Raw genomic sequence first — 24,268 nt, forward strand, 5'->3', positions numbered from 1 at the left:
TATCGGGATCCAGATACTCGTGCTTCACCTTCCGGCGAACGGCTAGTTGGTCGGGCAACAGCACGCTATAACGAAATGGCTGCGGGCATGTTCGAGATGTGTATTAACTCTCTTCATCATCTAAGTAATGTGGATTAAGTGGTGCTCAAGAAGTAGGGGGGTGCTTTATACAAAATGGGGTAAGATGTTAGCCGCTCCGTCTATATTAGGACCCTCATGACGATGGAGGTATGCCTGGAATGGTGGATCTCGAGGATGTGGGATGTGTGCTCTCATGGCGCCATCCCGTTATTCATCAACCAACATCTGATTCCGCGGAATGCCTTGATTAAAAACATCTGGCGAGGCCGCCAGAGCCTTTCTCAGCGCACTGTCTACAGCGCTGCAGGTAACGATCCTCTGAGCTCGACTCTTTCCTTCTCTTGCGAGATCTCCCTTTTTTTTGAGTACTACATTCGCGGTGGGCAGCCTTGTATATACAGGAACGTTAGTCACTATTACACTCCCCATTAAAAACGTGTGGTTGAAGTCGAAATGCTGCAATGCAGGTAAGGGAATAATACTCGAGGCCTTCACAAACAGGAGCAGGAGGAATATCCCCTATCGGATGGAACTGCTGCCGCTAAACTCGCTCGCCGCTTTGAAGCAAAATATGGTAAGATGGTACTGGGGGAGTAGGAACATCGTGCTACTCGATTTTTAAGCGTCATTAATCGTCTTGAGTTCTCGGGGGAATATTCACTGACGTTACTTGGCTGACCTTCCATCTTTGAGGCAAGGGTAGCGTCTGAATTGATGGAGAGCACATTTTATGTTGTCATGAGGGAGCCTCAGGGGGAAGTAAACAATGCTTGCACGCCGACTTGATTCCCCCACTCAAAGGGTTGTAGACAATCACTCGCCCCTTTGTAAATCTGACCTTGTTCATCACCAATTTTGTAAATAATACCCCCCCCCCCCCGGTCCTTGTTGTGTTTGGAATACCCACTACCGCTATCAGTACTTGCTGCTATTAGTGACTTTGGGTCTAGCAATGAACTGTGAATCACCTTGTGCCTGTGAGCCGCTCGGCCGTTCAAAGAATCATCAACACCGCCAGTGCCCGGCCCCGGAGCCCAGGTCCGGTCTGGAGAACGTCAACCCTCACCAAGCACAGCACCTCCGGGGGTGATCTGAACAGCACATTCTCCGCTTCTTTCCCAAGCCATCATGTAAGAGCGTGCGGCCGACGAGGGCCATTAAAATTCTGCGCACCTCCCACAAACGATCTCATCCCATTTTTTCCCCCACGACCAAACCAAAAAAGCCTCTCGAACCGAGATCACCACGATGTCGAGCTCTTGGTTTTGTTCCGCCTTGGAGGGCGCATCCTCTCCCTCCGATTCTTCGGAGGAGGATGTAGCCTTCCTTCGCCCCGCGTCGGTCTCCCTGGCGACGCCGACGCCCGTTGCAGTAAGTTGAAGTCGCCGATTTTCATTCCTGCACCACCGCAATCGCTGCGCTGGCCAAACCCAAAGCGATTGAACTCTCACTAACATCCTCATCAGCGCGCCAACCACAACCGCAGCAGCCAGTCGCCCTCCTTCCTCGCCGCCGCCGCGCCCACCCCATCGTCTCCCGCCGCCACCATCCTCGCGGTCCCAGCCAGCCCGCCGACCCGGCGGCTCCTGTTCCCGGAGGCCCCCTACAGCGGGGCGCGCAGCCGGCCGTTCGCTTCCCCGGGGCAAACCCCCGACGACGACGACCACGGCACCACCGCCGTCACCACCACGGTAAGTCCACCCTCGCCCTCCTTCACCCAACACCACCCAGAACTCCCAAACCCCCGAACTGCAGCGCCCCCCTCATACCGTCACCCCCCTTCCCCCCACCCAGTCACTAACACATTCCCTCCCGAACCAGTGGCGCACTTTCACGCCGCCGTCCCTGGCGCGCTTCCCGGCCCGTCCGCTGCCCGTCTACGGCCCGGCGGGTCCGGCCTATAACCCGGCCGGGCGCCGTGTCGCTATTGCTGGTGGCCCCTCGTCGACGCTGCCGTCGTGGCTGGTGGGCTCGGCGTCGGTGAGGATGGAGATGGGCGCGGTGTGCGGGGTGGGCGGGGATGGGTGAGTCCTTTCTTTCTTTCTTTTTTTCCCTTGTGGTGTTGGTGGTGGCTGTTGGGTTGTGTTGGTGGTGTCTCTCGGTTCGTGTTTTGGGCAATGATGGGAAGTCTTGCGATGGCAGCACTCTAGCTGGCCCTGGGCTTGAGCTGCTGTCTTGCCATCGATGCTGTTGTTGGTTGTTGAAGACGCTTCTTCACCCGCGTGGCTCTTCACGAATTGATTTGTCCCCACGCTAATCAACACCTCGTTTAGTCGTTCTATCTCGAGACTGCGCGGTGAGCAGGGCAACGGTGCCGTTGCCGGTGGGAGGGTTGGGACCTCCACGGGGCTGCACAACTTTGTCCAGCAGACTAACGCCGTGCCCGGGAGCTCCTCTGTCCTTCTGGGCCCGCGTGGTTCTGCGGCTGTGCCGACCGCCGCCCCATCGACCGGCTGGGTCGAGTCGATGGGCATTGACGCTGGGAACCTGTACGCGAGGTTCCTCCGAGTGAACAGCGAGGTTCTCGCCGGCGGCAGCGGTGTGGTTGCGGTCCAGCAACAACAGGATCAAAAGTTGGAGTTGGGCGGCGGCAGCGGTGTTGGTGTCTGCTTTTTATCGGGAGTAGATGAGACGGAAGTGTTGCCTCGGGACGAAGTCTGCGAGGAATCAGAGTCGGATACCGCGTACCCTCAGCGGTTTTTGACGGGCAGTGACGCGATTCCTCATGTTTCGGTCGCAGCCACTTTCTGTTCCGCCACCTCCACCAACCAGCGCGCCCTCCCTCCCCCAATGTTCGAAATGCGACTACCCGATTTCACATTTGTTTCTGGGAACCGGCTTTTGTTCAACCCCGACCAGACCGACTTGGCTACCGTTTCTTCTGGCCAAAATAATGCCAGCACCTTCCCTTTTCCCCGCGCCGATTTCAGCGATTCGTTCATCGACCCGGATTTATTCGCAACCACTTCTCAACAACCCGCTTTCCACCAACCCACTGATCGAGATACCGAGATGGGCAGAATGGAAGCAATCGGTTCGAGCGCGATCCGCGAGTCTATCGAGAATGGGCAGCATTTCCAGTACCAGCTGACCCAGACCGAGGCCAGCACATCTACCGACACTCAAAGCCCCCATGCCAATGCGCATCAAGCTTTCTACGGCACTGAGCAGATGAACCTAAGCTATCAGACTCGCTTTGCGAGCGACTTTCATTTCGGAATCGGGAACGGGCCCCAGGCAGATAATATGAGCACCATCGCGCACATGGGCTCCGACATGGGTGCGGCAGAACTCGCCCGGGCACTGAGCGAGGCGACCTCTGCTGGGTACTATGGAAGCTACGTCGATACCAATGAAGAGCACGACCGGAACAGCAACGAGGACGGCGACCATGACAGCGACGAGGACAGCGACCATGACGGCGACGAGGACGATGGGGAGCCCATGCCGCATATTCCCGCAGTCCACCCCGACTTGATCTACGACCGCAACCACAACCCGGCCGCCGCTTACTGGAGCGCTGTACCCGGAGATCCCACTATGAACGGATACACACTCCCCGCACAGCCACAGGCCATCAGCATCTACGACCCGTCGCTCCCGACCTTCGACACAGACCCGTTCCTCCCCTTCGCCCCGTGGCGCGTCAACCAGCTCCCACCCTTCATCCCCGAGCCCAGCAACCGCGTCACCACCATCACCGCGCGCAACCTCGCCGCCGTCGGCCAGCTCTACCCCGACGCCACCTTCCTCATAGCACGCTACCCGGCCTCAGCCAACTTCACCGCCCGCATCAAGGGCGCCGCCCTCGCCACCTCGGCCGCCCTCCACCTCCCCGCCTTCACCGACCCGGCGCAATCCCAGAATGCCGCGCATGACGACAACAACACCGACGGCGCCGGCGACGACGGACCAACTTACATCGCGGCCCTAGCCCAACGCGACTGGCCGATCGGCGGCGTGGCCTTCTTCCCAGCCACCTCCGCGGCCAAGACCTTTGTCGCCACCTTGCAGGGCGCGTTCGACGTGCTCCCGCGCGGGCAGGAGGTGTTTTATTTCCTGCCGCACGACGTGCGCTACGCCGACGGCTCGGTCGGCGCCGGCAAGGGGGTGTGGGTGTGTCGGGCGTATGAGGGCCGGAGGGGCCCGCAGGATCGGCGGCTGATTGAGCAGTGGATGGCCGCGCGGGGGGGGAGGGTCGAGCAGGATGGCTTGGGCAGGGAGGTGTTGGTTAGGATGGGGGAGGCGTGGATCGAGCCGGAGAAGTGGCCGAGGGCGGGGCGTGGTGGTGGTGCGGGGAGTGGTGGGAGGAAGAGGGGGGGTGGTTGTGGGGGGGTGTAGGAGGGTGGTTATGGGTGATGGGTGATGAGTGATGATGAGAGCGGGAGTCGGAGTTGGATGGCTTCATTCAGGTTGGGAACTTGGAGGGCGTTACGCTCTGGCATCCGGCGTTTGGTGATGATACCCCGGGTTCTTGTCATCTCCTAGCTTTGGAAGATCGTCTGCTTGTTTGTTGTTAAGTGTTTTGTAAGACAGTTGCAAACTGGTTCTAGATGAACCCTACTCCGGTACACTTGGCTCTTTTGGCTCACGATACGTGAGGCGAGGTTGGACTTGTTGGTTCTCGGTTGCCCCGGGCCGGGAACGCCGGCTCAACAGTCGGCTACACAATAGTGTCGTGAATTATGATGACCAAAACACCGTCTCCTCTGCACTTTGGTGATCTGATCGGGCGCCATTTCGTCAGAATCTTTCTCGCTGCGGTTTGCGGTGAGTGACGGGGGAACTGTCAGGCGGCGAGCTGATTTACAACCACCTTAGGACGCAACCACCCAGCAGTTGTCGTGGCAGTGTCCAGACGATCAAAGGACGCGAAACTGGAAAGTCAAGAAACGCAATGTCCAGAAAAAGTAAGTTAGACGGCCCGAGTGGCTAACTAAAGGGCAGGTGAGTGTCAGGGGAAAGGGGGGTTCGGTTCGCCTCCTCACATCGTATACAAATCTATACTATCACATGCAGTAGTCAATATTGACGCGGGCTGCCCCGTAGTTGCGGGTCTCTCGCGGTCTAGTAACGGTGCTGAGTAACTCCTTTGGAGTCCCGGGTGGCCTGAGGTAGGGATGAGTGAGACGGGCTGAGTAATGACAATACTACCTCGCGCCCGGGCGAGCCAGGCAACCGTTTTTCAACACCAACCATGCATCGTGAAGTGCAACCGCTGACCTTAGCGAGCGTGTTGTTTCCCAACTCGGGCATAATGGGCTGGAGCATGGCGGGTCGGTATGTCAGTGCATTACGAACTATCAGAAATGGCGTGGCACCGCATTTCGCCTAACCATATCCACGGGTGACAATCGGAGCGACTCGGGAGGTATTGTGGAAGATGGCCGAGAGCTACTTCGAGTAGGTATATAACAACTGTGAGCTGTCAAGGAACAACTGTCCACATTTGCACCTTTGCCTCGCAACCAAGCCTGCTGAGAACATCCCGTCCGCCATTCAACAAAGCGTCACAATGAAGCCGTTTGCCGCTCTCACCTTCCTGGTGGCTCTCGCCACCGCCTCGCCTCTGGCTGTCTCCCCCAGGGAGTCGGGCTCGCTCGAGAAGCGTGACACCGAGATCATCTACCTCACCAACTGCAGGTACCTGACCTCTTGCTGCCAGCCGGAGGCACACTCCTCTCGCATTGCCGTAGGTCCATTAGCTCCAACAAAAGGCCACTTGAGAAACACTCACTGACGGCTCTCCACCAGTACTACCCCGTCAGCGGACAGTCCCAGAACGGCGAGCAGCCCGCGGCCAACGACGTGTGCACCGTCGACAGCAGCAACTACGCTTGGTGGGAGCAGGACGGAAAGCAGTGCAGCTTCCCGACCGGCGTGACCTTCACCACGCACATCGACTCGGACGCCCAGACACGCCCGCTCTACTCGTGGTCCGGGTGCGTTATCCTTTTATTGCTCTCTTCATCTCCTACGATCGGGACTGACATCTTTCGCGCAGCTGGGGTACCAACGGCTTCAAGAACTTCGACTGCTATCGTGACAACGGCCGCAAGCTGTACGAGACCAGCGGGCCCGAGTGGGCCAACATCTGCAGCGTCGTTTACTACTGCATTCCCCAGTAAGCATGTTGTGCGTGGCCGGGCCCGGTGTGTTGTGGGGAATTTGGGACTCGGAGTCATGGCCATCGAGATGGGCCGGGATAAAAATAGCCAGCTGAACGTATCAAATATGCATAGCCCTGGCCATAAGTTAAAACATATATCTGCTGGAAGTCGTGCATTGTTGAATGTTTCCTGTTCTAGACCCTGGAGGCCGGGGGCCCGGTTGACCAAAAAGAACAAGCAGCCCCTGATGAGTCTTGCCCCTGGGAGAAACGTCTCTCTTGGTGGTGCAACATCACGCCAGGCTAGGCCAAGAACCTTGCCAAACGTCCTCAGCCGGTGTTTGCCCTGAAGGATGCCGAGCAGTATGTCTGGGGGCCCGCTTGTGTGCATGATTCTTGTCGCCTGAGTGGCGTGGAGGGGCACCGGGGACACGAAGTCCAAAGTACACCTCGTGTATGAGGTGGATGACACGATGACCAGGGCATGTGTCTTTGTCTTGCTCCAACAACAACCAATGAGATAAAACGCGTATGCAATATCTTGGCTAGGATCACTTACACAGGACAGACCCAGCTTCATCGTCATCGATACGTATCAGATCTGCCACACTTTCTACTACGTAGGTACTCAACAAACACACAGTCAAATGTAGTTCACCCGCCACCGAATGGCAGGGTACAAAGGAGAAGTTTCTACGTGAATTTGGATGTTGCTAGGGGTCATGATGGCATCCGGACATGATGCTCCGGTGTAGATCGACGGCAAAAGAGCAGCCAGAAATGACGGCAACTATCATAAATGCACTGCTGCGGCTTACCCCTGAAGTTACTGCGGGAGGTTATGAAAGCGAAAAGCCAAGCTCTGAACAAGGTGTAACTTGTAGGTGGTGATGTCATGGAACCTCGACGACATCATCTCCTGCCAAACCAGGAATTGCCAACGAATCACCTATAGCACGTAGCCTCCTACGCAAGGGGCAAGCTTCACAGTATGCGCCATGTCTGGCCATTCAGAATCCCGAGTTTATTAATTGGCCGCCCTCATTGTTCACTCCCACCTCATCCATCACTTACACCACACTCGCATATCATGCTCCGGTTACGCCCTCTAATCTCTTCACCTCTCAGAACAACTGCACAAACACATTCTAATTTTGCTTTGAGACGCTTCATCATACCAAGCCGTTTTAACGCCGCCGCCATGTCTTCCATCTCTGACGTCATCACCAAGGACCACCGCGAAATCGAGCGGTGCTACAACGAGGTCATCGGCTCCAAGGACCATGACCACCAGGAGCGCTTTGGAAACCAATTTACCTGGGAGCTGGCCCGGCACAGCGTAGCCGAGGAACTACTCGTCTATCCCGCCTTCGAGAAGCACATGGGCACCAAAGGCCACGAGATGGCCGAAGCCGACCGCAAGGACCACCACCGGGTACGCCCAATACCCCTCCCCCAATCAGCCAACTACCACTAACAAAACCCTCAGGTCAAAGAGCTCCTCAAGGAGTTCCAAAACATGAAACCCCAAAACCCAGACTACATCCCCAAACTCAACGAACTCTGGGGGGTACTGTCAGCGCACATCGAGGAGGAGGAGCACGAGGACCTGCCGGCGCTGGAGTCGGCGCTGACCACGGCGCCGGCGGCGGGCGAGTCGGAGAGCCTGGCCAAGAAGTTCGGCCTCACCAAGGCGCTGGTGCCGTCGCGCAGCCACCCGAGCGCGGGCGAGAACCCGTACTTTGAGTCGGCCCTGGGCTTGCTGGCGGCGCCGATCGATCATGTTGCGGATATAATGAGGAAGTTCCCGGAGGAGAAGATCAGCCCGAATCCGAGTACGAAGTGAGGGTGTTTGGGCGGGGATGATGTCTAGGTACCTAAGGAAGGATGAGTGTACGTGTCGACGTTCGTGTTGCAATAAATAGCAATGAGAGCCCCAATGCGTGAACTCGGTTCTATGAGTGCCAGATCTGGCTTAAAATGAACAAAAGTTATGAATCCAGAACTGTACTTGTTATCCTTGAGGACCTGCCTGTGGTTGGTTGTCATTCGGATAGTTCCTGGTCCACGAAGGGGATCCAGACGGGTGCACGCAGAGATCCCGTGGATGAAGCTGAGCGGGATAAGAACCCGGTGTATACCTCTGATAAAAGCTTACATTCTAAGGGATCCCTCGGAATGATCCACAGTCTTCATCTATGTCTTATCTATCTATTACTCAACATTGCTCGACTCACCCATCCCTGTCCCCCCTTTCAGTTGCTCGTCCCCTGCGTCTCTTCGATCGTCCGATTCAGCTGATCATTGATCTTGTCGTACTTGCGGAAGAAGCACCAAAACAACAGCGAGCACACCGCCATAACACCCGCCAACGCCGCATACACGGCCACCAGGAAGGGGTCACGGGCCGCCGGGCTGATGGCCATACCCAGCAGGGCACCCACCCCAGCACTGAGCTGCACCATCGCCTGCACCACACTCCGCATACCACGCGGGGCCTTCTCATACGAGTACTCGCTAGCCGTAACCAGCCCAAAGATCTCGGCGATCGCCAGCGCGACATACACGGGCAGCTGGACCCAGACATTGACATCGTTGGGGCGGCGGCCGCCATCCGACGCCGCGCACGCCAGCGGCGCGTCGTAGCACGGCCCCGTGTTGTAGATCAGCCGCTGCAGGCCCGCGGCGTAGGCCATGCCGCCGCCGCAGATCAGGAAGGCGGTGGAGATGCGCGCGATGGGCCCGAAGCTGATGCGTCGCCGGGCGAGCAGGTTGTAGAGCGCCTGGATGACGGGGCCGAAGATGACGCACGCGACGCCCGCCATGGCTTGGATCATGTCGTTGGGCACGCCGTGCAGGTTCATCTGGCCGGCTTGGGAGATCAGGTTGTTGTACATCTGGGTGATGGAGAGGTAGAAGAAGGCGAAGGAGAAGCTGGTGGGGGTGTTAGTAGCCGGTTGGGGGTCGTTGAGGTACGAGGGTGGTTGCTTACATGACCCGGCATGCGGTCAGTCCCGTTTTGAGCTCGCTGATGAAGCTGTCGTCCCAGGGCACGCCATGCCCGTGCTTTTGCTGCTGGTAGGCCTCCTTCGCGTGGTCCAACTTGAACCCGTTCCGCGCCGCCATGCTTAGGGCCTTGATGGCCTTTGGAAGCACATTTTCGTGAGGGACGACCTTGACTGTAGTTGATGAGACGGTTAATGAAATATGTTCGAAAGGCCGAAGCATGAACTAAGACTTACTAAACTTGGATTCCAAACTCAGCAGCATTACCAAGCAGATGACAAGCGAGACGGCGGACATAAGGTAGGCCGTCCAGAAGTCAAACTCATGCTCGAGGAATGTGGCCGGTATGGAGGATAGGGAAGCTATGTTGGTGAGCCTGCGGCGGTGAGCATGTGTCTCAGGACGTCAGCGGAGGTTGGATGACGCTCTTACCAGTAAAATGCGTTGTAGAGAAACTGAATGGTGCGTGAACCGTCAATTACGGCCAACTCCCCATTCTTCTGCCGAATAAGCTGGGGCTTCTTGTGTTTATATTGGTCACCTGGATAATGTTAGCAAGGAGCAAAATGGAAGTTGAAGACGTGGCAACCAAACCGATAAAAGGTGTTATTGTTGACTTGATCCCCCCTATTCCGAGTGCTATCAAGATCATGGCAACCGCCAAGCCTGGAACTCCGCCGTTGTTGTCCAATGCCACCGGAAGAGACGTTGCAAACATGACAAATGTTCCGCATATCAATAGACTGTCAAGGCAGGGTCAGCCAATTTGTGTTCACGTCATAGAGTCATCGACGACATACCAAAAAGCCACTACCAAGGTCTTATACCGGCCTAGCCAAGCATCCGACGCTATGGCAAACATCATGGGCGTCACAAAGGAGAATACAAAGAAGCTGTTGGATATGGCCGTAGCAGTGGATTGGCCAAGTCCAAGTGCCCCGGGAATGGCACGAGAGTTGCGCTCATTCTGCATGTAGTTTTCTGCGGTGATGGTTAGTAACGGGTATTCATTGGCACTTATATGGCACAAGATGCCCTCACGCCAAATAGAAACGGTCGAATAATAACTGAATCTTTCAGCAGCGCCTACCAGTGCCGCGGCCCAAGCAGCGATGGGGATCCGATCGACCACTCGTGGCAAAGTGTGTACCTCTTCGTCCGTGGCATCACGCGGCAATGTAGACTCGACATCAGATACGGGTTCTATCGACGGGATAGGGTCTTTCTCAGAGCCCGTCTCGGGCCGTGCCATGGCGTGGGAATAATAAGCAAGGGGGCGGCGGGCAAGCCACAGGTGCAACACTGGCAACGCGGGAAGAAGAAGTAGGGCTGAAAACGTGGATTGTCGTGTACATACACTACAACGCCATGCAGGGACAATCTTAAGGGGTCCCTATTCACGACACCCTCTTTTTCTCTTTTGACAGCAGTCAAGGCGGTCAGTCGCGGTACCTAGGTACCTCCAGATCCCCAATACCGAGTCAGGGGTAGGGGTGATGGAGAGTGAAGACGGAGGGAGACGCCAAGAATGGTGGCTTCTTGCCAAGAGCCAAGAGACTGGGGGAGAGCTGTGAATTCCGCTCAAATTTGCTCAAACTGCTTCCTCCGAGCGCCTGACAACTTGCTCAAATTCATCCTTGCCCCTGCACCAATGTGACGTGGGCGATCCAGGCCGACATGTCGAGAGGAAGTACCGGGTACTTTCCGTGTGAGCCCTACCCAAGAAGACGGGTGTGCCGCATATAAGCTGTAATCGCAGACGAAGTGAAGTGCGGAGGGGGGTACTTGGCTCGAGTTCATGTCCTGTTCGACCGGCAACACTTGAAAGAACGCGGAAATTGGGCCTTTTGAGACAATCAGAGCGAAGATGGCGTCCGACAACCAGACCGACGGGAAACAAAATTACCACATCGGCTACAAGGAGGACACCCTGAAAGCCTTTGAGCTCCGGAATGTCACGACCTGTCTGAGCTACCTTGTCCCCACCCTCGAATCGCTCCCGCCAACATTTACGCTGCTGGATGTCGGTTGTGGCCCGGGGAGCATTACCTTTGATCTTGCCCGACGCTTCCCCCAAGCTAAGATTATCGGCGTGGACCTGGGCAAGGAGGTCATCGAGAGGAACAATGCCAACATCCCCCTTTATGCGCCCGGTACTGGCATTGAGTTCCGGGCGGGCAACATCCTCGAGCCCGGGTCTCTCTTCTCGCAGGACGAACTAGCGGTGGGTTTCGATGTGGTGCACGAGCACACGACACTCATCTGCATCCCCAACAACACCGGGGTCCTCCGTATGATGAAGCTGCTTGCGAAGCAGGATGGGGGCATCGTGGCCTGCCGCGAGGGAGACACCCACTCACAACTGCTATGGCCGCCATGCCCAGAGAGCGCGGAGCTACAAGAGCGCATTTACGAGATGAACGGGCTGGACACGCAAACGGGACGCAAGCTGCTCAGCAAGGCCCTCGAAGTCGGCTTCCGTAGGGACCAGATCACGGCCTCGGCCAGCGTCTTGAGCAACATTACGGCACCGGAAAGGGAGCTGTATGCGGGGTCTATGATCACAATGCTCGCCGACGAGAACTCCCAGTACCGCAGGGCGGCCGCCAAGTTTGGGTACACCGAGGCCCAAATAGAGGTCTTGCGGGAAAACATGCGGAGGATGATAGCGGCCGACGACGGTTGGAGGCTACTCATTTGCACAGAGGTCATCTGCAGGCGTGACGAAGCTACATTATGATGTATGCTGCGCTGCGGGTAAGGTCTCGGAGACAACTCTGGCCTTGATAGTCACAATACCAAGAGCAGCTGTTCTGGCCACACTCATTTTGCTTGGGCCCAGTGTTGTCTCAGGTACATGTACATGTACAATGCCTGTACTGCCGGCATGGTGGCGCGCGGGTTGGCCCCCCGTGAACCGAAGCGGGGATAAATTAAGAGGTCTTGGCCCCTGACAAGAACAAATCCGAATCCCACGGCGGCCCGTGGTGCGCGTTGATGGACAGACCCCCGTTACCCACGCTCCCATGCACCCACTGAACCCACGCACCCACGAGCTCGAAACGCCCCCAAGAGCCGACAGCCCGGCCGTATCCCCGAAATGGAACGGGAGGCATGCCAAGTGTGGCCGGTTGGGACCATTGAGTAGGATTAACGCCACAACCTGCTCAACCAGACGCCCCTGGCAGTTATTGTTGCTGCTGGGGGGCCTTGGATAAAACCAGAGTCTTTCTCATGTTTGGCTGCAGCCCCCCCAGGCGTCGTATTGTGAACCTTCAACCTCTCTGATGCGTCTACCGTGAAAGTTGGGAGTGAGACAGCTTCGCAACCATGGGGCCGACACGCAGCTCTCTCCTTTCCGTTGCCCTTGTCGCCCTCCACACCGTCGGTGTGCTTGGTGACGGGGTGGGCTTGCTTGGACACGGCAAGACACTGTACAATCCGACATGCGCATTCGCTTGCCGAGGTGTCGTCAAGGGCTGCCACCTATCCTGCACGCCCGAGGACACTAACGTGAACCACGGCACGGCACACTCACCGGTCAGCACCCCGCCCGACTGCTTCGTGACGGACGATGCCTTCCTCCGGACTATGGCCCTCTGCCTCGACACATACTGCCCGATCAGCGATAACCCCCCGCTTGACCTGCTGGAGGACTATTGGGCCTCCCACCTCGGCACTGGCACCATCGGCGACTACCAGTGGGTGCCGGCGGTTTCGTACCAGGATGCACTGGCTGCTGCTCGCACCGACGAGAGGAAGGCCCTTGCCAACAATGCAACGGCCGGCACGGACGACCAGAGCGGCCATGGGGACGACCATAGTAGCCATGGCATGAAAAAGAGGAGGCTCAGGGCTCGCCAGTTCATGACAGCGTCCGGCCCCGAGGTTACGAGCCCCCTACCCATCATCAAGGCCAAAGCCCCTCTTCACGCGACCAGCTTTATCGCACCGGCGGACTGGCAGCTGCAGTACAGTGGCATGTCCGACTTTGAGACCAACGAGGTCGGCCACTCGACCTACACCATTACCGTCATGGTGGTCGCCATCTTCCTCCCGGTACCGCTGTCCCTGTTCCGGTTCGTGCCCGGCATCGCGAAAAGCCGCGCGTGGAACTCGCTGCAGTCGGCTGTCATCAACCCTGCTTTGTTTGGAAAGCATCACCGGGAGCCGATCGCCGGTGGTGTTGGGATGGTTCCGACCCGCGGCCAGGCGGCGTACATCTTCCTCATCAGCATCCTGAACATCGTGTTCCTGCTCGCCCCCTACGTCTACCACCACCCGCAGAGCACGTTCGAGTCTCGCGCCGCGCAGGAACTCAGCATCGTCGGCAATCGCGCGGGCGTCATGGCCATGGGCAACGTCGTGGCCTTGATTGTCTTCGCCGCGCGCAACAGCGTGCTGCTTTGGGTCACCGACTGGAGCTACAGCACCTACCTCCTGCTGCACCGCTGGCTGGGATACTGGGCCGTCATCCACACCGTCATCCACTCGTTCATGCTCTGGTTCAACTACCAGATCTACGGCGACTACGCGGCCGAGTTCGCTCGCGACTACTGGATCTGGGGTATCGTGGGGACGGTGGCTGCGGTCGCCATCTTCCCGTTCTCGCTGTTGGCCGTGCGTCAAGCCTTCTACGAGTTCTTCGTCGTGTCGCACTTTGCGCTCTCGCTCCTGTTCCTCATCGGCTACTACTACCACATCTGGTACTGCTACGAGTACGCGTGGGGCTACGAGATCTGGGCCTTCATCGCCTTCGGCATCTGGGGCTGCGACCGCCTCTTCCGCCTGGTGCGCATCGCTTTCCGCGGCTACCGCACCGCCACCGTGACCGTCCTCCACGACACCGACGGCGAGTATCTCCGCATCGACATCGAGAACGCGCAGCTCGGAGACGGCGTGGCGTACCTCACCTTCCCGTCCCTGAGCTGGCGCCTGTGGGAATCCCACCCGTTCTCGGTCGCCTTCAACTCCAGCGAGGTCAGCGAGACCAGCCGGGCCAGCGATACCAGCGACTCCCCGCCATCGACGCCGACCCAGTCCAACTCGGACCCTGAGAAGAAGGAAACGGCCGTGACGAAGCAAACCGTGACGGTCACCTCACCATCGGGCGCCTCTCAGGGAGGAAAGGGGACGACGACATTCCTCGCGCGGGTTCGCTCGGGTTTCACGGGCGTGTTGGCGAAACGCGCCAGCGCCGCGTCGGGATCGGTCCGGCTCGGGGTGCTGGTGGATGGACCGTACAACCATTCCGGGGACGTGACCACACAGCTGAAGCAGTGCTCGAGCGTGCTCTACATTGCCGGCGGCGTGGGCATCACTGCGCTGCTCCCCTACCTTCGCCGGTTTACCGTGCCCTCGCGCTTCTTTTTCGCCACTCGCAAGGCGGGCCTGTTGGCAGCCCTCGAGCCTGCCCTTGCCGCGCTCCCGGCGAGCGTCGAGGCGATAACGACGGTGGGCCAGCGGCTGGATCTGGATGGCATTCTCGAGAGGGCCCTGGCGGACAGGACGGATGACGGGCCGCTCGGCATCGTGGTGTGCGGCCCGCCCGGGATGGCGGACCACGTCCGTCACAAGGTGGTGCAGCTGTCGAGGAACGGCCCCGTAACAAGGCCGTATGTGTTGATTGATGAGGCATTCGGGTGGTAGGCGGATTGGTCAAACCAGGGCCAAAAGGGGGTGGGCCAAGACGGGACCTGACCCGAAGGAGCAAATCCGGATGGGAAGTCCCCGCTGTAGCATCAGTTAGGTAGCATTATCTGGCGGAAGATCGAGGCCACTGGGATGGATAATTTAAGAACTTGGCATGGTAGCAAGCCAAGAATTTCATGTTTCACTCCTCTTGCTAAGTCCAAAGTTCCAAGTTCCAACCATCATTCATCCAGGAGTTTGTAATCGAATCTCTCCCGAACGCTCTGGGCCAGCTCCAAGCACGCCTTCCGGCCTTCGCGAGATGCAACAATGACATAACCCACACACCACAGTTCGCTCGAATCGGGGCCCTGGACCACCTCGCCCCGCTCCTTGACGGTCTGATGAAACACCACATGCTGCCGGAGATCCGGGTTGGCCTCGAGAAATTCCCCAACCGCATCCTCGGAGCCCATGACTCCCTCCCGCGTTGGGGGAAGCACCGCGATGCCGAGCGTGTACTGCGGCTTGCCGCCGAGGAACGGCTGCGCCAAGGCCTTGATCCTGTCGTTCTCGCCAGGGCCGAGTGCGAGGAGCAACCGGATCGCGTAGTAGTCCACTCCGTAGGCCAGCAGCGCGGCGACGCAGTTGATGTACCCCGGGGGGCGTGCGTTTACCTCGTGCAGGTAACACGACGGTGACTTTTCCACGCTTCCGCTCCGGACGTGCAGGTCCAGTATTCCGTTGTCCAGTCTCGGCGTGTAGTACCCGTTGGAGTTCCGGACGCGAGCCTCGCAGTGGAAGATGCCCGAGGCAAACCCGCACCGCTTGATGCTCTGCCGGAGGGACTCGACCACCATGACCTGTTCGTTCTGAGGCAGGGCCGTCGGGACATCCATCAGCGTCTCCATGAAGTTGGCCGCCGGGCTGCCCTCGACCAGATCGCCCGAGCACGGAAAGTCGTCCGTGACATCGCAGAACAAGACCTCCCCGTCCAGCAACACGAAGTTGGCATCCACCTCGGGCCCGTCCACATACGGCTCAACCACCACACCCGTATTCTTGGCGGGCGAGTCCTTATGCCTCGCCGAGGCCCTGCGCACGGCCGCGCGCAACTCCTCCAAATCCCGCACCTTCACCACGCAATCACTGTTCCACCCCGTACACGGCTTCACAATCAGCGGAAACACCAACTCCCTCCCGCCCCTCTCCTTCAACACCCCCTCCAACTCCCCCGCCTCCCCCAACACAAACCCCTCCTCCGCATCCCCCTCATTCCCCACCGCAGCCTTAGCCTCAATCTCCGCCCTCCTCGTCCGCCCTTTATCCCCCGCCACCACGTACGCCCCCGCCTGTTCCGTCGGCAATCCCAACACCTCACACGCCCTTGCCACCGCCGGCAACCGCACATCACTAATACACACCACCCCATCCACCTTCTCGGGATACGCCCGCACCGCCGCCACAATCCGGTCCGCCAGCCCGGCGTCGCCCGCAATGTCCAGCGGCACAAACGCCTCGCGGAAGTGGGCGTGCGGGCCGTCGTCGGGCTGCATCCAGTGGCCCGGGGCGTCGGCGACGACGAGGGTGAGGCCGAGGGCGCGCGCGGCGGCGTAGAATTGGTGGGAGGCGGTTATGTTGGCGCGGCCTTGGATCCAGAAGATGCGTTTCTTTTCTTTCTGGTGGGGTTGGGTGGGGAGAAGGTAGGGGAGGGAGAGGCGGTAGGTGAGGTCAGTGGTGAGCATGTCGGTGAGGGTGGTAGTGTTGAGGACGCGGGATTGGGCGACGATGCCGCCCATGGCGGTGGAGAGGAGGTGGAGGAGGGTCTGCGGGGTGGTGATGCCGTGGGCGGAGGTTGGGGTGGTGGCGGTGACCGGGGTGAGGGGCTGGAGGAAACTGCGGACGGTGTGGACGATGGAGGAGCCGCGGAGGCGGTATTCCAGGACATCGGACCGCGCTGGGGTGCCGGAGTGGGCTGGGAAGAGCAGCCTCAGCATGGTGGAGCGGTTGCCACTGGCATCTTTGCCGTGCGCGAGGGCGTCGAACAGGTTGGTGGTGAGGAGCGTGGAGTGGGCATCTTCGAGGTCTTTCACGTCCAGATGGATGAGCTTCGTGGTGGAGGCTGCTGCAGTAGTGGCATCATCGACAAGAACGGCCTCGAAGTCCAAGGACCAGTGGGACTGCGTACCCCCGGCCACGGCCGCTTGGAGAGTTCGTAGGTGAGCTAGATGTCATGGTTAGCAGTGTTCCACCATATTGAAGGAAACAACACTCACCAGTGCTTCCATTGAATTGTAGGGCTACCGTCCAATCAAGCCCGGGAGTGGGCGAAGAGGACGCCGCTTCCGCCATGTTGGAAATTTAGATGATTGGATCTTGGCTTGGAGTTCGTCGTAACAGGTACGAGACTTCGAAAAGTGAGAACTTAGAAGTGCCGGGCCGGAGTCTAATCCAACAACCGATCGCCGCGATCTCGAGCGGTACACAGAACTCAATCCCTAAAAATAAAACCAAAAAAGGGTACAATTCTCGCCCCGAGGTGTACGCATAACTGGATGCCTGGTGTGCCTGAAAGAGCAACCCGGAGCGACGAGAATGTAACTCTTAAATGCCCGATACTTTCACCTCCACGTGGTCACAACTGCTGGTTCTCAGAATTTGACGTCCCTGTCATGCTGAGTGGCATCTCCGTCTGCGGCCCCAGACGTGGCCATTCTTGTGACTAAAAGAGCGGCGCGACTTGCTGTTTCCCACTTTGGAAGGAAAGCCTGGAAAGGAAAGAAGTGGCGCCATTCTTGCGAGCGATATGGGTCCGTTACCCCGCCCTTTTGCTTCGGACTTGGGGGGACGTACCTTTTCTGCCGGCAGAACATTTCACAGTCTCGGCGCCGTTACCAGAACGGTCGCACTCCGTTTGTGCCCATTTTTAACGGTGAAGCTGTCAACAGCAAGTGTCTCGAGTCTTTACCGTTGCTTGCTGAGTAGAGGCATTGCCATTCTATGTAACTATATAGCCCTCGCCCCTTCTAATTACCCCAAAGCAAAGGTAGAACGTGTTTGTGAAGTTGTTCTGAGAGGTGAAGAGATTAGAGGGCGTAACCGGAGCATGATATACGAGTGTGGTGTAAGTGATGATGGATGAGGCGGGAGAGTGAACAATGAGGGCGGAGGATTAATAAACTCGGGATTCTGAATGGCCAGTCATGGCGCATACTGTGAAGCGCAACTGATTCACATCCAACGTCCTCTTCTTTCTATCTACGGCACTCCTAACGTCTAAGCCAGGAACTTGTCCAATGCAGTGTTTTGTTCTATCCCAATCCAAAATGCTGACAACAACACCATCACATCCACACAACTCCATAACACAACAACTATGCCAACAACCACTCATCATCCAACCCAGGCCCCACGGCCAACTCAATAACACCCCCGGCAAACCAAACCGCACCGCCCAGCAACTCGACCCCCCACCTCACGCACACCCACAGCAGCCCCAAGGCCATCAGCCCCAGCAGCACGCCGTGCGCAGTGACCTCGTTGAGACACCACGCCACGCCTGACACGAGGCCTCCAATGCTCGGACAGGTGTAGCGCGCCGGCGGACGGGAGTGGTAGCGGGGGAGGAGGGGCTGGTTCGGCTGGGGGGGCAGTGGTGCTGGTGGGATTTGTTGTCGCGCAGGTTGGGTGGTGGTGTGCTGGCGGTGGTGATGCTCGATGAGGGTGTTGTTGTAGTACCCGCCTGGTGGCGGTGATGGCGGGAATGGTGCTGGCGGGGGTGGTGCTGGCCGGGCTGGTGATGGCGACCGCGACGGCGACGACGGTACGGATAGTCTTCTCCGGTCGGCAAGCGTGTGGTACGTGGCTGGTCGCGAGCTGGGGAACCCATCAGTTGGCCCTGTGCTGTGCTCCAAGAGGGCTATAACCCCGGCGATCAGGTCGCCGTCCGCGATCGGGTCGGGTGTGTGAGCGTTGTCGGAGGGTTCTGCCGCGTCGAATACGAAGCCGGCGTGGCGGGCCAGCTTTTCGTAAGAGTCGCTTGTCAGGACGTGTTGGGCCGTGGCGTCGTTGCGATCGTAAGGTTGTAGACAGTCGAGCGGGATGGTTCGTTGCTGTCGTGTGTTGGCGTAGGACTTCTTCCGCATCGTAGCGCCGTTCTGAAGACGGAGTTGAATCCTCGTGTCTTGGTTCCGGGCCGGGTGGATGGGTAGGTATGCTCGTCTCTGTTCGATGTCGTGTGGAAACTTCTCGCGCACATCCGTTTCACCCAAGGACGTCACCTTTGGTCATACATTAAGTGGTTAGCCACACGTTCCGGGCTCGCTTTGGAAACGCAACGAACCCACAATTAGGACAACAACGCAGTGTGCGGGCAATGACGCTTGCGGGGAGAGTATCACCACAGGGTGACCGTAGCACCCCTTGGGGAGCTCGGCGTGCCTGGGTAAGTCCTCTCGCGGAGGCAACCACATGATCAGTCCCTCGAGGGAGTCAATCAATGGTAGCTGATGAGAACCCCGGGTCGAACGGGATCGGCCGCGGTTTGTCACACGGCGGGGCATCGTAGCGGTGTTGCTCGCCGTTTAACATTGGACAAGGCTGGCCGCTGGACGATGCTTGATAATGGAGGGATTGGAATAGGGATGCAAAGAGAAGTTAAACTGAGAACTGAAGAGCAAACCATCAGTTGACTACCGTCCTCCGAGATGTTGGAGGAGGTTGGTTGCTGCCCAGCGGGGTCTTGGGAGGCCTACAACTTCCGCCACGCAAACACTGGCCGTTGGCTGTGTTACCTCGAGGCCAATCACAACGACCACCTATCGTACGAGTCGGGCATGGCCCTGGTCACTAAAGTTTCCACCCTACACCAACAGCATTAATACAAGGCGGACAGCTGCAGGCTCAGCCGCAGAATGGTGGGCGAACGGAACTCGGCATCATACTCCAGGCTCCCAATCTACGAAGCGGCAACGTGCCTCAGTAAAAAGCAAGAAAGAAAACCCAAAATGCGAAAACGAAGGAAATGGAATGGAAAGGAACAGAAATACAATATAAGGATAACGAGGTGGGAATTAAAGCGAAGGGAGAAAGCTGAGAAACAAGAGAGGGAGGAAAGCCAAGTGGGTCTTCAGGTGTCAACATTCTGTGTCCCATTCCTACCGCCCAGCTATTATACAATTACCACACCGTTACCGCAAGCCAACCATGCATGATACGTAAGAAATCCCAATCCACTCAACCGTAACAGTTCAATCATTCCCCCAACCCCCACCCTCGACCCTTACATTCAGATATTAGGACCGCATGTCAACGATAGGAGGGCCGGCGATATCCATTTCCTCCGCCACTACCAGAGCCACTGTACCCGGAGCCACTGTACCCGGAACCGCTGTACCCAGAACCACCGTACCCAGAACCACTGTACCCTGACACTGAATCCGTGATGATGCGACGGAATCTGGGCTCGGAACCTTCACGAGCTGCTCCGGGTTCCGGCGAGTCCACCCGACCAGCCGCACGGAACGCCGGACCGCCGCGCAGCACGCTGGTTTCCAGGCGTCCCAACCGCCGCAGTTGGTTCCTCGTGATGGGCCGCGTTCGAGTGGACGTGCGGATAGGAAAGGAGAACTCTGAGAGTAGAGTTAGCGAGGAGTTTGAATGGTCCAAACTGTGCGGTTTGCGGCCAAGGGCAACTGCAACAGGGGTACTTGCGTTTGTTCAGAAACTCGTCGATATACGCCATGGATATCTCCCGTCCCGTGGCCTCCCCCAATTTCCCGGAGAGGAATAGGAACGGTACGCCTGGCTGTCGGACGTCAAGCGGGTCGTCGGGGAGAGACCACATCTCGAGGAAACCGCCAAGAAAGTCGTGCTCCCAGTACCTACCGGCCTCGCCGCTTCGTGTGGTGTCGCCGTATGGGTTGCCGTATGGCTTCGCAGTGACTCGTGGGGGGGTATGTGGCCTCATGGTGCCGGTGAGGAAACCTGTGAGGAAGTGCACGATCTCATGGGCAACGCTGATAACCATCTGGAACTTGTACAGAATGTAACTGTCGCCGGCAATATCCCGGGGCTGCTGGCGCACGTACACCATGTTGCTGATGATGGAATCCTTCACCCAGAGGACTCCCGCATCATGCCCGGCCTGGTACGCATTCATGTCGGTTCCCCAGTCGCGCTTTGCAGCCGAAGCCTCGCCGTCGGTGCGTCCGATAAGAACGGGAGGGAAATTTCTCCTCATGCGTCGGAGGAATGTGTCAATCCAGATGGGCATGTTGGCCAAGCTGTCCTCGTAGATGTGTCCCTGAGGGCGCCTCCTTCCGGCTGCGGCGTACGCCTTACGTTCTTGGATAATGGCCGTGGCGACCTCGGTCAAGCTTCGCCTACCCTCCCGAGTTTCGAGCAGAGTAAGGGCGAGGTGGACGATTGCCTCGACGATTTGGTATCGGGTGGAAGTCGGGTCCAGCTCTTGCTCATCGCGGCCCTCTCGGACGTGGACCCCGAGGTTCCCGACCAGCGGGGGAGGGGCGGGCGATTTGGAAGGGGAAGACATTTTGGCGGTAAGTGACGGTTTGAAGGGTAAAAATGAATCAAATGGGCTAAGTCGGTCGCAAGGATCAAATATGACGATGGGGGAAAATGAAACAAAAGACGGATGGGTGTGAAGGTTTGGAGAACAGCTAGCATTCCTATAGTGCGCACTCTTCTTATAGTCATTAGATAAATGTTGACCGATGCTGCTGTCGTTAGTCCCTCTGTCGACAACTCCCCACCCCATCTCGGCCGAAGAACGACGGATGAGGATTGAAGATACCCGCGCGTTTAGAAAACTCCAGCGAGTCTAGACGCTGACTACCTTGCCAGGACTCTTTGCCCTCTCTCCTGGCCTTTGCAAGTCCCGGTTCAGTAACGCCAAGGTTATTATTGGGCAGTCTCCCCGTGTTGACCCCTGTTTATCACGGCGCGAACAGAGTGTTGGAGTCGCAGTCATTCAAGGGTGGTGCTAGGTGGCTTGCAGGCGACACAGTGCGTCCACAGTGCACCCTAGGTAGTTCCACCGAGACTCAAAATCGGTGGGCTTGGAGTCTTCTCTCAGAACTCGACTTTACTGTTCGAAGGTCGGTAATAACTGATGGACATGAATCGTTATCGATTAACTAAGCAAAAAAATCATTTATATTGACTACGCACGCCATCCGACTACCCAGGTATCTGAGTGTTAGGACTTCGTATGTAGTAAGCCCGCGTTCTTCCCCGTTCGTTGCTTGTAAGTAGACAGTCAGTGTTTTTGGCCGCACACCGTGCCTCCTGCACGTCGAGTTCCCCTCCAGCGCGATGCCCCTCGCCGGTAGGTTCGGTCCACGAAAACCTCCATCAACCTCAAGCGGAGTGTTGAATTGCCAGGGTTGCGAATCAACACTGCTTTAGCCGCCAGTATATTTTTGCACAGCCTTCTCACGAGGTTTTGCAACTCCCAACCGCGACACCTTTCTGTTCAGTTTCATTTGGCGCGCGGCCGTGTGCGGCCCCACTCCCGGCCAAGCGCCAGCGGTTGCGGACGGCTGCGGGGCACCGGGGGGGCGATCTTCAAGGGCGACAAACTCGGAACCATCAGCCAACACGCAAAGCGTCTCCTCTTCAGCCCGCTCCCATCTCCGAGTCCTCCTCATTCCGTTGTTTTCACTCGAACATCCGACGTCCCATCAACCCAAGAGAAGTTGACGGCCTTGATTGATACATAATCCTTTTTCTTGCAGTTTTTGGGCCATTTCTTTCCTCATCAACAACCATGTCGGCGACGCCCACAACTGTTCCGTCTGCGGAGCAGGCAGACACGACGCCGGGACAGCTTTCCTTCGCAGATCTCGATGGAGAACATCGCCGACTGCTTGAACGTGCCATAGCGAGGATCCTGTCCACCGAACTCGCAGAGATGACATATGCGCAAATCATCGACGGGCTTCCCACCGGTGATGTCGCGTATGAATCTTACAATCCGCCTTACGACAACCATCCAATCGACAGCGCCCACGATGAACTCTGTCCGGGCATGCTGGACAAGGCACGGCAGTTCCGTGCCGACTTCCAACCCGATGTTCTCACGTTCAACGCCAAGGTGAGAAAGAGCCATCTCGGGGATTTGGCGACCCGCTCCTGATTAATGACATTTCATCACAATAGCTTGTCCATGAATACCGCTCCTGCGCTCCAGGTTCAAGAGGATTCAAGTCCCGCTTCATTGAAATGGTGGCTGTTGCAGTCCATCAAATTGCCGCTTTGCTCTTTGAGCTCGATACAAGTCTACACAAGGACGACGGAGTCACTGACTGGGCGCCTCCCAAGTCCGATGAAAGGTATTGGAGGTGCTACCCAAAGGGACCTCCTCCTACACTTTTCCGTCACCAGTGGTACAAGGACTACGACCAGTACCCAAGGGGTGTCGCTGATATGGTAGGGTACTGGGCCGAGGCGCGCATCCTCGGCGGCGTCGTTCTATTCGACCGGCGCAAGCCTGATACTGAGCCCTGTGAGGAATCTGGAACTGATTTCAAGGTCGACCCCGATGCCGTCTTCTTCCATTCTGATCGCGAAAAAATCACGTATCGGATTTACCAACTGCTGCCAGAACAGCGAAGCGATCTTCTCGATTTCCTCTTGGCCGAATCCGCCCCCCCCAGCCCGCTTCCGATCCTCGGCAATCAGGACAACCGCATCCGCGTGGACCCGGAAGAACCGATCGCAACCACCCGTATTTATCGTGATATCTGGGAGCGCAAAGAGCTTCCTTCAAACTCGGGTGACGCCAGACGCCGGGATGTGCTCGACAGTGTGGACTATCCCACCCCCGACGACTTTTTCGCCGCGGGCCGCCGAGCGCGTGCACGGATTCAAAGATACCAAGATGCGGATATATGGGACTACTGACCAGAGCCTGAGCGTGGCTTTTGTGTACTTTTGTATGTTGTAGTTAGCTTACTGCCGTGAGTACTGGAGAACGGCAATACCGAGACAATACGGAGAGATGTGTCACTTTTGAATCCACCCCATTGGAGGCCGACAGCAGCCATGTGTCCCTGGGCTGGGCGTAATGCGAGGATTTGTGTGCAAGTGGCATCGACGGTGTAGTCGTCAAGAAAGCAGAAACGTTCCGGGCGTTCGACGCTGAAACGGAGCTCTTCCTTCTTCCGTTTTGGGACCTGAATAGGCAGGCGGTGTAGCGCCGCCGTCAAACCCAGAGAAGCGGTCGAGACAAGACACCGGTTCCTGGGGTGAAATCCCACATCCTCCGAGCCAAAGCCAAGCCTGCACTGGCGTCGCAACCGAAACATGCTCAACTTGCTCACCAGCGCCGTTCCCCTGGACGCCCTGCACGGGAGTGGGCCGACGGGAGATGTCCGCCGCTCCCTTCCCGATCCGGAGCCCGGTGCGGACAGCGGGGGC

At 57.8% G+C, this 24,268-nt stretch overlaps 10 protein-coding genes across 10 annotated transcripts; 6 read left to right on the plus strand and 4 right to left on the minus strand.

Moving 5' to 3' along the window:
* Positions 1–938: 938 nt before the first annotated feature.
* Positions 939–4,422, plus strand: B0H64DRAFT_478797 (uncharacterized protein; the record flags this gene model as incomplete). The annotated part of the gene is made up of 4 exons (XM_062808269.1): positions 939–1,452; positions 1,548–1,772; positions 1,903–2,105; positions 2,355–4,422. The coding sequence occupies exons 1-4, from the start codon at positions 1,330–1,332 to the stop codon at positions 4,420–4,422; spliced, it is 2,619 nt and encodes an 872-aa protein (XP_062654471.1). The 5' UTR covers positions 939–1,329.
* An 863-nt stretch (positions 4,423–5,285) lies between these two features.
* Positions 5,286–7,011, plus strand: B0H64DRAFT_411023 (uncharacterized protein). The gene is made up of 3 exons (XM_062804827.1): positions 5,286–5,773; positions 5,836–6,686; positions 6,750–7,011. The coding sequence occupies exons 1-2, from the start codon at positions 5,597–5,599 to the stop codon at positions 6,538–6,540; spliced, it is 882 nt and encodes a 293-aa protein (XP_062654472.1). The 5' UTR covers positions 5,286–5,596; the 3' UTR covers positions 6,541–6,686; positions 6,750–7,011.
* Positions 7,012–7,092: 81 nt separating this feature from the next.
* B0H64DRAFT_411025 (uncharacterized protein) lies at positions 7,093–8,195 on the plus strand. The gene is made up of 2 exons (XM_062804828.1): positions 7,093–7,625; positions 7,680–8,195. The coding sequence occupies exons 1-2, from the start codon at positions 7,182–7,184 to the stop codon at positions 8,034–8,036; spliced, it is 801 nt and encodes a 266-aa protein (XP_062654473.1). The 5' UTR covers positions 7,093–7,181; the 3' UTR covers positions 8,037–8,195.
* Positions 8,196–8,279: 84 nt separating this feature from the next.
* On the minus strand, positions 8,280–10,448 carry B0H64DRAFT_436344 (oligopeptide transporter; the record flags this gene model as incomplete). Its single annotated transcript, XM_062806190.1, has 7 exons — positions 8,280–9,124; positions 9,183–9,369; positions 9,433–9,572; positions 9,629–9,737; positions 9,791–9,939; positions 9,997–10,177; positions 10,238–10,448. 7 exons carry the CDS (start codon positions 10,446–10,448, stop codon positions 8,446–8,448), a joined length of 1,656 nt encoding a protein of 551 aa, XP_062654474.1. The 3' UTR covers positions 8,280–8,445.
* A 352-nt stretch (positions 10,449–10,800) lies between these two features.
* On the plus strand, positions 10,801–12,215 carry B0H64DRAFT_411029 (S-adenosyl-L-methionine-dependent methyltransferase). Its single transcript, XM_062804829.1, has one exon. The coding sequence runs from the start codon at positions 11,064–11,066 to the stop codon at positions 11,934–11,936; it is 873 nt and encodes a 290-aa protein (XP_062654475.1). The 5' UTR covers positions 10,801–11,063; the 3' UTR covers positions 11,937–12,215.
* A 1,018-nt stretch (positions 12,216–13,233) lies between these two features.
* B0H64DRAFT_411031 (ferric reductase like transmembrane component-domain-containing protein) lies at positions 13,234–15,039 on the plus strand. Its single transcript, XM_062804830.1, has one exon. The coding sequence runs from the start codon at positions 13,388–13,390 to the stop codon at positions 14,843–14,845; it is 1,458 nt and encodes a 485-aa protein (XP_062654476.1). The 5' UTR covers positions 13,234–13,387; the 3' UTR covers positions 14,846–15,039.
* B0H64DRAFT_349732 (uncharacterized protein) lies at positions 15,040–17,573 on the minus strand. Its single transcript, XM_062801409.1, has 2 exons — positions 17,104–17,573; positions 15,040–17,051 (listed from the first exon to the last, which is right to left on the minus strand). Exons 1-2 carry the CDS (start codon positions 17,177–17,179, stop codon positions 15,070–15,072), a joined length of 2,058 nt encoding a protein of 685 aa, XP_062654477.1. The 5' UTR covers positions 17,180–17,573; the 3' UTR covers positions 15,040–15,069.
* Positions 17,574–17,916: 343 nt separating this feature from the next.
* B0H64DRAFT_411037 (uncharacterized protein) lies at positions 17,917–19,548 on the minus strand. Its single transcript, XM_062804831.1, has 2 exons — positions 19,174–19,548; positions 17,917–19,107 (listed from the first exon to the last, which is right to left on the minus strand). Exons 1-2 carry the CDS (start codon positions 19,387–19,389, stop codon positions 18,202–18,204), a joined length of 1,122 nt encoding a protein of 373 aa, XP_062654478.1. The 5' UTR covers positions 19,390–19,548; the 3' UTR covers positions 17,917–18,201.
* Positions 19,549–20,126: 578 nt separating this feature from the next.
* Positions 20,127–21,388, minus strand: B0H64DRAFT_436349 (uncharacterized protein). Its single transcript, XM_062806191.1, has 2 exons — positions 20,536–21,388; positions 20,127–20,457 (listed from the first exon to the last, which is right to left on the minus strand). Exons 1-2 carry the CDS (start codon positions 21,378–21,380, stop codon positions 20,301–20,303), a joined length of 1,002 nt encoding a protein of 333 aa, XP_062654479.1. The 5' UTR covers positions 21,381–21,388; the 3' UTR covers positions 20,127–20,300.
* An 811-nt stretch (positions 21,389–22,199) lies between these two features.
* On the plus strand, positions 22,200–23,865 carry B0H64DRAFT_427452 (uncharacterized protein). Its single transcript, XM_062805786.1, has 2 exons — positions 22,200–22,943; positions 23,009–23,865. Exons 1-2 carry the CDS (start codon positions 22,617–22,619, stop codon positions 23,750–23,752), a joined length of 1,071 nt encoding a protein of 356 aa, XP_062654480.1. The 5' UTR covers positions 22,200–22,616; the 3' UTR covers positions 23,753–23,865.
* Positions 23,866–24,268: the final 403 nt, after the last annotated feature.

This window comes from Chaetomium fimeti, assembly GCF_033439085.1.
Source record: "Chaetomium fimeti strain CBS 168.71 chromosome Unknown B0H64scaffold_11, whole genome shotgun sequence".
Taxonomy (NCBI): domain Eukaryota; kingdom Fungi; phylum Ascomycota; class Sordariomycetes; order Sordariales; family Chaetomiaceae; genus Chaetomium; species Chaetomium fimeti.